The sequence below is a fragment of the Chelonoidis abingdonii genome, chromosome 6 (assembly GCF_003597395.2).
Source record: "Chelonoidis abingdonii isolate Lonesome George chromosome 6, CheloAbing_2.0, whole genome shotgun sequence".
Taxonomy (NCBI): Eukaryota; Metazoa; Chordata; order Testudines; family Testudinidae; genus Chelonoidis; species Chelonoidis abingdonii.
The window spans coordinates 95,884,190-95,897,594 of NC_133774.1; the positions used below are offsets into that span (position 1 = coordinate 95,884,190).

General features: G+C 40.9%; 1 protein-coding gene across 7 annotated transcripts in view; it reads right to left on the reverse strand.

Annotated features, from left to right (window-relative positions):
• Window positions 1-5,839: 5,839 nt before the first annotated feature.
• Window positions 5,840-13,405, reverse strand: part of SMARCA2 (SWI/SNF related BAF chromatin remodeling complex subunit ATPase 2) — a 188,923-nt gene continuing 181,357 nt past the window's right edge. For 6 of the 7 annotated variants that reach the window (XM_032801831.2, XM_032801829.2, XM_075067264.1 and 3 more), the window contains 3 exons: window positions 9,189-9,321; window positions 7,498-7,640; window positions 5,840-6,727 (listed from right to left, as the gene is read on the reverse strand). In XM_032801831.2, coding sequence (XP_032657722.1) covers window positions 6,692-6,727; window positions 7,498-7,640; window positions 9,189-9,321 — 312 coding nt within the window. In that variant the 3' untranslated portion in view covers window positions 5,840-6,691. The remainder of the gene's footprint in view (window positions 6,728-7,497; window positions 7,641-9,188; window positions 9,322-13,405) is intronic. The other variant, XM_075067265.1, reaches the window with a different exon arrangement.

A 13,405-nucleotide genomic window follows, 5' to 3' on the forward strand; every position in this document is an offset into this window, starting at 1 on the left:
TCAGGAAGAGATACTGTCCAGGGGTTCTCAATCTTTTTCTTTCTGAGGTCCCTCAAACATACTATAAAATCTCCATGGCCTACCTTTGCCACAATAACTGGTTTTCTGCATATAAAAGCATGGGCCCCAGTTAAGGGGTAGCAAGCAGGGCAATTGCCCAGGGCACCATGAAGCTAAGTTGCTCAGGCTTCTGCTTCAACCCCAGGTGGCAGGGCTCAGGCTCAAGTCTGAACCATCAGACTTCAACCTCATGCCGAGGGACTTGGTGTTAAGTTTGCAAATGAATTGTAGCTCTGCAGTTTCTCTCTGAAGTTTGTTTTTGAAGTCTTTTTGGTGAAGGATGGCTACTTTTACATCTGTTATTGAATGTCCAGGGAGAGTGAAGTCTTCTCCTACTGGCTTTTCTATGTTACCATTCCTGATGTCTGATTTGTGTCCATTTATCCTTTTACATAGAGACTGTCCAGTTTGGCTAATGTACATGGCAGAGGGGCATTGCTGGCACATGATGTCATATACCACATTAGTAGATGTGCAGGTGAATGAGCCCTTGATGGTGTGGCTGGGTCCTATGCAACACCATCAAAGAGAAACTGCAGAGCTACAATTCATTTGCAAACTTAACACCATTAATTTGGGCTTGAATAAGGACTGGGAGTGGCTGGCTCACTACAAAAGCAATTTTCCCTCTCTTGGTATTGACACCTCCTCATCAAGTATAGGGAGTGGACCACATCCACCCTGACTGAATTGGCCTTCAACACTGATTCTCCACTTGTAAGGTAACTCCCTTCTCTTCATGTGCCAATATATATTTATGCCTGTATCTGCAATTTTCACTCCATGCATCTCAAGAAGTGGGTTTTTTACCCACAAACATTTATGCCCAAATAAATCTGTTAGTCTTTAAGGTGCCACCAGACTCCTCATTGTTTTTATGGATACAGACCAACATGGCTACCCCTCTGATACTGGACAGATAATGTTTGTCCACGAGATCGCTTAGCTATAGTGACAAATTGGTTCATGTGAAACTCAGAAGTTACCGTGGGGATGAATTTTAGCTGGAGGAGAAGAGAGACTTTTTCTCTGTGAAACAGGATGTACAGCGGGTCAGCCATGATTGCTCCCAGTTCATTCATTCATCTGGCTGATGTAATGATGAGCTAGAAGGCAACCTTTATGGAGAGATATGACATGGAACATATGGCCATCGGTTCAAAGGGGGGTCTGGTAAGAACTAAGAATACCAGGTTGAGGTCCCACTGTGGTGTGGGTTTCGCTATGTGTGGGAAGCTCCTAATGAGATCTTTCAGGAAACAAACTGTGGTTGGGTGAGTGAAGACAGAGTGACCTTTCACTGTGGGATGGAAGGCACTCACTGCTGCCAGATGAACCTGCAGTGAGCTAAATCCTGATGTCTTGAGGACAGGAAATGGTTTAAAATAGCAGGCACACCTGCCAATTCTGATAACTGTTTCAGTTGTGTCCAGGCAGAGAAATGCCTCTATTTAGCTATATAGTATTTCCTGGTGGAGAATTTTCTGCTGTTATTAAGGACATATGGACAACCTCTGAACGTGACCATTCCAGGTCTAATGCCCATCCAAATAACAGGCCATAAGATGATGAGAGCTTGGGCTGGGTTGTCCGATCCTGCCATTCTTTTGAGCTAACAGATCCAGAAAAGGTGAGATATTGATGAGAGGATAGTATGAAATTCATAGGTCTGGAAACCAAAATTGCCTGGGCCAGTTGGGTGCCTTGGTCCTGTCATGGCAAATTTTCTGCAGAATCTGAGGTAGCAAGGGGGTGGGAGGAAAAGTGAACCGTAGGCGGTCTGTTCAGGATAACAGAAGTCTTGGCCTAATGCTGCTCTGGAGCAAGAGGATGAATTTCTTGTTTATTTTGGAGACGAATAGGTTCCAAGATGGTGTTCCCTACCCAGTGAAAATTTCATTCAAGACAGAATTCTGTGTTTCCCACTCGTCATCTGTGGAGTGGTGCCTGCTGAGATAGTCTGCCAGAGTATTCTGCATGCCTGGTAAGTATACTGCCAGGAGTGTATTTGGTTTCTGATGCACCAGTTCCATAAATTCACTGTCTCTATGCATAGAGGAAGAGATTTCACTCCACCCTGTTTATTTACATAAAAGATGGTTGTCATATCTGGAATTATGTGGCTATGACAGAACTGTATACGGGTAAACTCCAGAAGACTGATATGCATTCTGGCCTCCTGGGAGACCAACTGCCTTGCGCAGTGTGATTGTCCATGTGGGCTCCCGATCTTATGAGGGATGCAGACATAAATATGGTTATGCTGGGTATGAGTGGAAGGAAAGGGCTTTGGGCTTGCACCTGTTCCGGTTCTGTTCACCATATGAGAGAGGTCCTGACCTTTTGGGGAATTGTTACTTTGGTATTTATAATGTCCCTGTGAGTAGTGAGGAGAAAGACTGGAGCCAGCCTTGCAGCAATGGAGATGAAGCCAGCGAACAGTGTTACATATATATATGCAGCCACATGGCCTACCAGAGAAAGGCAGACCTGGACTTTGTGCAAGGTCTGAAGGTGACTTATGGACTGAAATCTGTCCATAAGATAGGCCTTTGCTGATAAGGAGTCTAACATCATGTTTCTGAAATGTATAGTTTTCGTGGAAGTCAAAAGTCGACTTTTCATTGTTTACACTGATCCCCAATTATGTCATAAGGTGGAGTAAGAATAGGGTCACTAACTGGGTCTCCTGGATGAAGGGCAGGTCAAACCAGATATGGAAAGACAGTGTAGCTGTTGCATCTCACCTGGGCTGACACCACTGCAATGACCTTTGTGACGGCCCTGGATGCTGTCACCAGCACAAATGGGAGTACTCTGACCTGGTCGTGCTCTTGTCTTACTTTGAATCTGGGAAACCTTCTGTGTGACTGGGGACTATCCACAGGAAAGTAGACATCTTTAATGTTAAGAGCTGCAAACCATGTGTTCTCCTCCAGGGAGGGAATTATTGATGCCAGCGTCACCAGGCAAAAATTTGCTTTGTGAATAAAGATATTTACTTGATATAGATCAAGACTTGACCCTTTAATCTCTGTTTTTCTTGGGAACTATGAAATATGGGGAATAAAATCTCTTCCCCTGATGTTGGGATGGCCCTCATGCTATGGCCACTCACTGAAGGAGAGTCTGCCTCTGGATGAAAGATTTCTTCATGACAGTCGTCCCTGAGTAAGGACCAGAAAGGGGGTTTGTGGTGGGGAGGCGAGATAAACTTGTGTAGCCAGAATGGATGATTTTTAGTACATACTTGTCTGTTATTGCCCTGCAGTTGTATGCAAAGTGGGCAAGATGGCCACCAAAGATTTGGAGCGCATTATGGCATTGCATCAAAACTGGTATGCGGTTCTCAAGAATGCCATCAAAATAAACTCCTGGGTGTTGGGTGGCATTGAGCAGCAGCAGTAGGGATGGAGGAAGCTGCATAAATGGGTCTTTGCATTCTTTGTTGTTTTCATGGAAGTTGGTAAAAAGTCTTGGGGGGGGAAGGGGAATGGGGTCTGGGCCTGTACCTTTGTTTGTGGTGTTTTGTCTTCAAGACTGAGGTGTAAATGCCCACAGAGCAGAGGACTGTCCTAGCGCCCTTAAGAAAGCATAGTGATTCATTAGTCTCTTCAGCAAGAAAACCAGACTCAAAGGGCAAGTCCTCCATGGTATTATAGACTTCCCTGGGGAACCTCAAAGAATGAAGTCACGATTTATACCTCACAACTATGGCTGCAGTGATGGCTCTAGACACAGTATGGATGTGTCCACTGCTGCCAGGAGTGATGTCTTAACAACCAGACTCTCCTCATCGATAAGGGCTTGGAACTGAGCCCTGTCTGCCTGGGGAAGTTTGTCTCTGAATTCCACAAATTTGGAATCATTTGTGAAATTGGACTTTGCTAACAGTACTGATGATTGGCAATTCTGAACTAGAGGGCCATTCCTCACCAGAAGATCAAGGTGTTTGGCACCCTGGTCAGTTGGAGAAGTCTTATGGTGCTATATCCTGAACTTTTCTGTAGTCATCTGCACCAGTAAGGAGTTGGGTACTGAATGGGTACATAGGAACTCTGCCCCTCTAGGTGGCATGAAATAGCATTTTTCAGCCCTTTTCAGGGTAGAGGCACAGGAGGCAGAGGTGTGACACATAATACTGGTAAAAACAATGAGGAGTCCTTGTGGCACCTTAGAGACTAACACATTTATTTGGGCATAAGCTTTTGTGGGCTATAACCCACTTCATCAGATTCATGGAGTGAAAAATACGGTAGGAAGGTATAAATATACTGCCCGTGAAAAGATGGGAGTTGCCTTACCAAGTGTGGGGGTCAGTGCTAATGAGGCCAATTCAATCAGGGTGCATGTGGGTTGGGAATGGGCCAACAAGGACTCCTTGTTGTTTTTGCTGCTACAGACTAACACAACTACCACTCTGAAACACAATACTGGTGGGTTCCAAAATGTCCTTGTTCACTGGCAGAGACATCCTACTAGGGCCAGAGGATTGCAGAATGTCCAAAAGACTATATTGCACATTATGGACTCTGAAGGTCAGCTGCCAGCCTCTGCAAAAGCGACTGGTACTGCCTGTGGTCACGAGGTACTGAAGGGATGATGGAGAAACTGCGTCATCAGGTGATAAGATGATATACCTGACAGAAACCTTGGGGCTGGCTCAAATTCCTCCTCTGCAGGCTCTGACCGAGCCAGCTGCTATCACCTGGGAGAAGAGAACTGCTCTGATTCCTGCACAGATCTGGGAAGCATGTTTACAGAGCCCATGAAGCCCAGTAGAAAGGATCAGACATCTTGGTACCCACTGCCTTGCCCTCCAACCGTTTTCTGGGTAGGAGGGAAGCAGCTCCAAGGCCTCCTATGGGATCTGTCTGGGCTTCTTCTCCTTGGGGAACCAGTACCAATGGAAGAATACTCTAGCTTGTGGCTGCTGTAGAAGAAGATCCTCTTCTTTTTTTTGAGGTGTTTTAGTCGGGTGTTGAAACATCCCTGAGGAGGATCAGCCCTGACAGAAAAGAGGGTGTGGATAGGGTATGGTGAAAATATCCTCCAATGAGGTAAAAGTTTCAGTCCTTCCCGGAGTTTGACATACGATCTTTAAACTCAAAATCTATAGCTGAAATCTCCAAGTAGCATATGGTGAAGAAAATGGAGAGACATCAACGGCTGGATTGATTTCTTAGGAAACCAGCAAATTCTATTTGATCTCACTAGACACAGGGACGTTTTCTAAAAGAAAGGAAGCAGCGTTTTTATTTTATTGGGCAGTATCACTACAAGCTTTGTCGCTTGAGTCCTCGTTAGCGTTTTGAGTTACGCTGATGTTTTAGGTTATGGTTTTTAATATATTGTATTTCTTTATACCGTTATTTCTGCCTAATGCAAATAAGCTCTCCTGTTACCTGTTTAGAACAGAGTAGCTTAGGTCCAAATACTAGAGCACTTGTGCAACCATAGTAAAAAGCAAAGAGTCCTGTGGTACCTTATAGACTAACAGACGTACTGGAGCACAAGCTTTCGTGGGTGAATACCCACTTCGTCAGATGCATGTTGCATCTGACGAAGTGGGTATTTACCCATGAAACTCATGCTCCACTACGTCTGTTAGTCTATAAGGTGCCACAGGACTCTCTGCTGCTTTTACAGATCCAGACTAACACGGCTACCCCTCTGATACATAGTAAAAAGGTATTTTTATGGTCTCCTGCACTCATAACACAAGGCACATATTTACAGAGCTAAATTATTTCTTTATTATGAAAGCACCAACACCACATTCTTCAAAATTACTGGAATTTTATTTGCCTCAGGCTTATGACTTGCAACCAAAGACATTGTGCAAAGAAAGCAAAGATTAAGTACACTTTAGGGAAAAGGTGATAATCCACACTGATAACATAAAAGGTCAGTTTGATAAAAGAAGCCATCCATTACACTATATAGATTGCAATATTCAATAGCATTTTTCAACCCAACTTTTTTAAAAATCAAGAGAGAGAGAAAAGCAAAGTTTACAGTAGACATAAATTTTATAGAATTTGAAAAGCATTTTTTTCTGGAGATAGAGCATAAAGTGAAAAAAATGTATATGGACAGGGTGGGGTGGAGGCTAACTACTGTACATTTATAAGCTTTTAAACAATGTTGCATATATGTACCACAGTGTAAAAAAAAAAAACACAGAACAAATAAAAACCTTGAAAACTGCCTGATGAAAAATAAAATAACCAGCAGCTTTTCATGGCTTCTCCTGGTTACCAATGCTACAAAAGACATATTATTTCGTCTTTCTGATGCCATTCAAAAGCATCTCATCAAATGATAAAACCAGGCACAATCAAACCATTACTAAGCTAAACCCAAACCCATAGAAATATACTATCAACCCACATTTTTCCATCAAAAGCTTTTTTTTTTTTTAAATCTTTTGAGGCCCATTTGGTCACAATATGTTACAATTTTTTTTCCCTTTTTTACACCATGATATCCATATGTTTGTCTGGCACTACCCTAAAGCTAGTTTATAGAAGATGAGACTACAGAAACAACCCAATGTCTATCTGACAAAATGAATTCACTGGGTATAAAATAACAGAAGGGAAGGGGAGAAGAGATTAAACCCTATGGATCACTCATCATCACTTCCACTTGCTTCTGACTGGTCCTGGAAGTAAGAGACAAAAACAAAAAGGTTAGAGATTCTTTGCCAGTGATTCTTTGGATTGTAATACAATAGGAAGAAGAAAAACAATAGTTAAATTGACAAATCAGGATTGCCTTAGGAAAGGCGCCACAATGTTTATATTTCTGCTCCTTGACATTTCATGCTCATTGCTGTGAATCTCTTCAGAAAAGAGAAGAGCTGGAGAAAGCACAGTGTCAGGAAACATTAGTTCCTTTCTGTCTGCCCAGCAAACTTGTTAAAAATATTCAGCAAATTTTGCCCCAGAGTGTTGGCATGAATAGAAATATCTATGGTAAATTCATAATACTTAGCATTTTGGGGGTAGCGGTGAAAATGAGCAAATCTTGTGTGCCCCATTTCTGAATTTTAGAAGTGCAAAGGAAAGCTTGAACATCTGAAAAATAAGTTCTGAAACAGCCAGTTTTAAGACAGTTCTGTGCCTTCATTATTTTAGCACTAACTCCTATTTCCAAAGGCTGGTTAGAAGAAAAGTTGTAAAGGTCTCCTTTGCAAGATTCACAGCAAAGTTCTTTTCCTCATTTCAGAGGTTTTAGTGCAAGTTCTTTGTGGATTTCTTTTAAGTCTTTTTAGAATTTAGGTGGCCCAATCTCTTTCTCTCAAGCACACTTTGATGTACAAGTTTGCTTAATATTTCTATAAAAAAAGAATCAAAGTTGTGATTATGGGTAGAATGGGGGAGAAGTGCAATAGCTGCAACTATCTCCACTGCCTTAGTGACTAAAACTTACATTTTCATCTTGATCCTCATCACTGTCATCATCGCTCACGACAGGCTTGGCTTTTACTCGGCTCTGTCGCTTCTTGCCTTTCCCTTTGTCCCGGCTTTTCTCATCCTTCTTATTCAGCTTGATTTTCACTTTCACAGATTTTGCTGCAAAAATGGACATGAATGTAACAGCTGTCCTTACAGTAGAACCTCAGAGTTATGAACATCGGAGTTATGAACCTCATTTGGAATTGAAAGTACGCAATCAGGTGAAGTTTAAAATAAAAAAAAATTGACAAAAGTAAAGAAACTATTTCAGTGATTTTTCATTCAAATTAAGATTGTTGAAAGCACCATTTTCTTCCGCATAGTAAAGTTTCCAAGCTGTATTTAGCCAATGTTCAGCAGTAAACTTTTGAAAGAACAACCATAATGTTTTGTTCAGAGTTACGAACAACCTCCATTCCCAAGGCGTTGGTAACTCTGAGGTTCTACTGTATTTTCTTCTCTCTCCCTTTTCTCAATCAATACAGAAATTAGCTGTCTAGGACCACAACATAGCTTCTTAACACAATCTCTCTGTTCATGAACATTCTCCTCCTGTAACAGCCTGAAAAGATCCCTTCACCTCTTTGTTCTTTATCATGCCTTTGGAACATCTGAAGTAGAGATATTTGCTTGTACTTGTATTTTCCCTGATAATTTTTTCAATAAAAAAATGCCGTTTCCTTGAGCTGTTTAGCTTCAACCTCGCTATGCAATTAAAGTGAGTGGGGTGGCTGCAGGCTGCATTTAGTTCTGGGATCACTCTCTGAGACCTCCTGTGCAACAGAATACATTTTATTTTCAAAATCATTTTTTTCTGTGGACAGAAAGTATCTGCTTTTACTTAGAGCCAGGTAGTGCTGCTTTAAATTACACAATACCAGATAGGGTAATTGGCCATCTTCAGGTAGGTGGCTTTCTGAATGGAGCACTAGGGTCTGACTCCAAAAGATCAGCTCATTTCCAAATGGCTGAATCATCTCCTCTTATGTACTGTAAAATAACTGGCTGTTGCTAAAGGCAATGTGTTCTAAGTAATAAGGGTCCTATATGGTTAGCAGAGCTATGATTAGAACATGTGAGAAGAGGAGGTTTGTATGCAAGCACTAGCCACAGGGACATGCCATTATAATGGTCTGCACCAGAAGCTGGCAGTTCACTAATCATTTTGGAAGTCATCCAAAAGTATTTCCGCTGAGAGTTTCAACTCTGCTTGGGTCTTCCAATAGAAGTTCTGGCAAGGAGCATGTTTTCAACCAACTAAACAGAGAAAGAAGAGCGCACAAGAAATACTACAAGGTGGTCAGTCAATGGCAAGCTTGTTCACTGTATGGTTAAGTCCCTTATGGGCAGGTAGAAAAAAGGAACATTTCTATAATTTTTGTGGGTTTGGGGTTGGTTGGTTGGTTGGTTGGTGTGTTGTTTTTTTTTTGCCTAGAGATGCTTGAAGTCTTTGGCACAGTTCTAAGAGATGTGGTCAGAACAGAGCAGCCAGCCAACAAAGTCAGGGTTGAGAGAACCAATATAGCAAATTTGGTAACAAACTGCTTGCATTAAAATGGCCAATGGGAGAACAAAAGTCTGTAACCAGTTTCCACATGCAAACTGGAGAGAGTGAGTACCAAGTGAAACCTGCTTCCCTCTCTCAGATTTGAACAGGTGACTTACATTCTGACTCTGACTCATCTTCCTCATCATCTTCCTCATCATCGTTGCTTTCATCCTCGCTCTCATCCTCTTTGGCAATCTTCTGTCGGGCACTCTTGAAGACTGACTGGAGAACAATAGAATCCTCATAAATCTGCAACATGAAAGCAAACCTATGTCAGAACTGAAAGTCAAGCTTCATCAAAAATTCACAGCATGGAACATTATTTTCTATGCAAACCCACAGAGAGGGTGGCCCTTTTTTTTCATAACAAGTAACAAAGCTTGTTGCATGAATTTTACAAGAAATGCCAATGTTGAATTTTTCATGATCCAAATGAAGAAGCCTGCTGACAGGGCATCACAAACTGTATGTCCCTCAATCTATTAACTTTTAAACGTCCAATTAGAGGGAAAAAAGTCCATCCTAGCATGCATCCATTTTTCTTTTTATTGTATATTGTTATTACTACTCTAACTATAGTATATTTTTCATAAGATAATAACAGTTTTGGGAAGCATTCAGAATGAGTCTTCAAATACAAGCTCTCTAACTATGATCCGGATTATAGTCTAACAGTATATTTAATGGTGACAAATGTACCATCCTGACACTAATTATCTTTAATGGTTAAGAAGTCCAAGCTGACTAATAGAAAGAATCTGTGCTAAGCAGTTTACTCCTTCCTACTGGATACAAAAAGACTAAAACATCAATGCTCGTTTTTAAAAGGCTTTGTTATTAACATTTCTGAGGCTGCTAAGCATCTTTGGTCCATCAGCTTTCATCTTAACCTTGTCTAAAGAGCATCTATGAAAGAGAGGAGTGCGTCTTACTAGTAATATATTTATCAGAGTAACACTACAGACATATCAATCTAAATGGCTTGCAAAAGAAGCACTGAAACTTCATAATCATCTTTGCAAATGAACTTGTACATGCTGCTACACAGAATTTAGGAGTGATGTATTAGACAACTGAATGTGTATTTCTACACTAGCTTGGATTATTCAGATAGCTCAAAGGTACTTTAGAATCACAAACACATTTATCCTGACTAAACTTAATACCAATTACTATAAGATTATATATACAAACATGTATCATATTGGATTTCCTAATCATAATGATTGAGAGCCTTAGCACTCTTACTAGTTCACTGTATTATTTAATAAGTCCCTCTATATTGGACAGGGGCAATTTGCGAGCAAGACAAAGAGCAGACTTTGGCAGCTGTCACAACCCCATCTGTTTATGAACTGAATCACTGCACAAAAGATCACTAAAGCTACAGAATTCTTCTCTGATGCTTCAAATGGTTCTGATGCCAAGTGGTAAGGATAACCTGGATCATAATCTGTTACATGGAAAGATAAAATTAACCTTGCTTCAAAACAAATTACTACCTTTGGGCCATATTCTAAATCCCCTAGAGTCAATGGCAAAACTCCCAGGGAGAGAGGAACCAGACTGACTGATTATAAAGCCAGAAAGGACCAGTGTGATCATCCAGTCTGCCCTCTTGTATAACACGGGCCAGAGGACTTCCCTGAATTAATTTGTGTTGGAACTAGAATGTATCTTTAGCAAAATATCCAATTTAAGTATTTCTAGTGATGTAGCATCCACCACAACCCTTGGTAAGTCATTCCAACAGTTGTCCTCGCTGTTCAAAATGTGTGACCTATTTCAAGTTTGAATATGTCTACCTTCAACATCCAGCCATTTGATTTAGTTTGTGTCTCCTAAACTGAAGAGCCTTCTAGTATCAAATTTCTATTCCCCATGTAGGTGATTACAGGCTGTTCAATCATCCTTTGCCAGCTCTTGGCTGAGCTCCTTGGGTCTATCATTACAAAGTATGTTTTCCAATACTTCAATCATTTTGGTGGCCCTTCTCTGGACCCTCTCCAATTTATCAACATCTTTCCTGAACTGTGGACACCAGAACTGGACACAGAATTCCAGCAGTGGCCGCACCAGTGCTAAATACAGAAATTACATAACCTTTCTACCCCTTCTGAACATTTCCCTGTTAATACATCCACGGATCTCATTAGTCCTCTTAACCACAGTGTTGCCGTGGGAGCTCATGTTCAGATGATTCCCATGACCCTCAAATATGTTTTAGTTATTGCTTCCCAGAACAGAGTCCCCCCAGCCTGTAAGTATGGCCTGCATTATTTGTTTCTAGATTTAACACTTTACATCTGGCTGTATGGAAATGTATATTGTTTGCTTATGCCCAGTTTACCAAGTGACTAGATTGCTCTGCAACAGTGACCTACCTTCTTTATTATTTACCACTCCCCTAAACTTTGGGCCATCTGCAAATTTTGTCAGTGATGCTTTTATGTTTTCTTCCATGTCACAGATAAAAATATTAACTAGTGTAGGGCCAAGAACTGATCCCTGCAGGACCCGCAGTAGAAACATATCTGCTCAGTGGTGATTCCCCATTTACAATTACATTTTGAAACCCGTCAGGTAACCAGATTTTAATCCATTTAAAATGTGCCAGGTTAGACAGTACCAAGTCAAATGCCTAAGCGAAGTCTAAGGGCTTGTCTACACTGGCACTTTACAGTGCAGCAACTTTCTTACTCAGGGGTGTGAGTGTCAGCGTAGACAGTGCACCAGCGCTGTGCTGGTAGCTATTCCCCTCGTGGAGGTGGTTTTTTTACAGCGCTGGGAGAACTCTCACCCAGCACTATGCTGCGACTACACAAGCCATGCGCTTTAATGTTGCTAGCGAAGATGTGCCCTGAGTGTATTTCATCAATACTATTTATCTTATCAGCCAAACTTGGAATCTCAAAAAACCTATCAGGTTAGTTTGACAAGACCTATTTTCCATAAACCCATACTGATTTGCATTTATTATATTATATTTATTTAATTCTTTTATTAGTTGAGTCCTGTATCAGCAGTTTCATTATTTTTCTCAAAATTGTAATTAAAGGCCTGTCAGCCTAACATCACTGGTCACCTCATTTACCCTTTTAAAATATTGGCATAAGAATTTCTTTCAGTCCTCTAGAACTTCCCCAATTTTCCAAGATTCATTGAAAGTCAACATTAACAGTCCAGGGAGCTCCTTGGCCAGCTCTTTTAAAACTCTTGTATGCCAATTATATGGACCTGGTGATTTAAAAATATTTAACTTTAGTAGCTGCTGTTTAACATTCTCCTGAGTTATTGTTGAAATGGGGAGTATTTAATCATCATCATGACATGAGTACATCCTAATTTTTGCCAAAATACAGAACAGAAATATTTATTGAGCACCTTTTCTCTTTTTCTGCATTATTTATCATGGACATTTCTACCATTTCCATCTATTTACGGACCAATACCATTGTTAGGATTTTGTTCATTCCCAATATACTTAAACTCCTCCTTATTGTCTTTAACTATGCTAGTCACTGAGTTTTCCTTGTGTCCTTTTTCCCATTTGTTGTTTTATATATATATATATATATACACATACACACACACACACACACTTTTCCTCTCAGCCAAGATGACTTTTTAACAGAGTAGCCTTCTTTCTTAATTATGGCTTTTTGGGCCTCAGGTAAAATATTCCTGAACAGTTCCCAATTTTCATACCTTTCTAGTTAGATTCTTTCTCCCAGACAATTTGGCTCAAATCTGTTGTTAGCTTTGTGAAACTGGCCTTTTACATATATATATATATATATATATATATGTAATTGGTTTGGACTTTATTCTGTTTACAAAAAACAAATGTAATCAAGTTATGATCACTAGCATCTAAGCACCACTAATGTTTAGATCTGAGATCAATTCCTATTAATCAGTCAAGAATAAGTCTCAGACAGAATTTCCCAGTATTGGATGCAACACTTCTGAGTTACGAAATTGTTGTAATTTTCAGAAATTCCAGGTACATTTTAGTGCTGACAACACAAGACATCCAGCAGTAGACCCTCACATTGTAATCCTCCGTAACAATGCAGCTTTCCCCCCTACACACTATAGATCAGTGGTGGGTAACCTGCGACCCATCAGGGTAATCCACTGGCAGGCTGTGAGACAGTTTGCACCGCTTCCCGCAGTTCCCATTGGCCGGGAATGGCGAACTGCAGCCACTGGGAGCTGCGGGCGGCCATGCTAATGTAAACAAATTGTCTGGCAGCTCCTCAGTGTATTACCCAAACGGGCCGCAGGGTGACCACCATTGTTATAGACAGACGTTTAAGGAGCCAGTGCG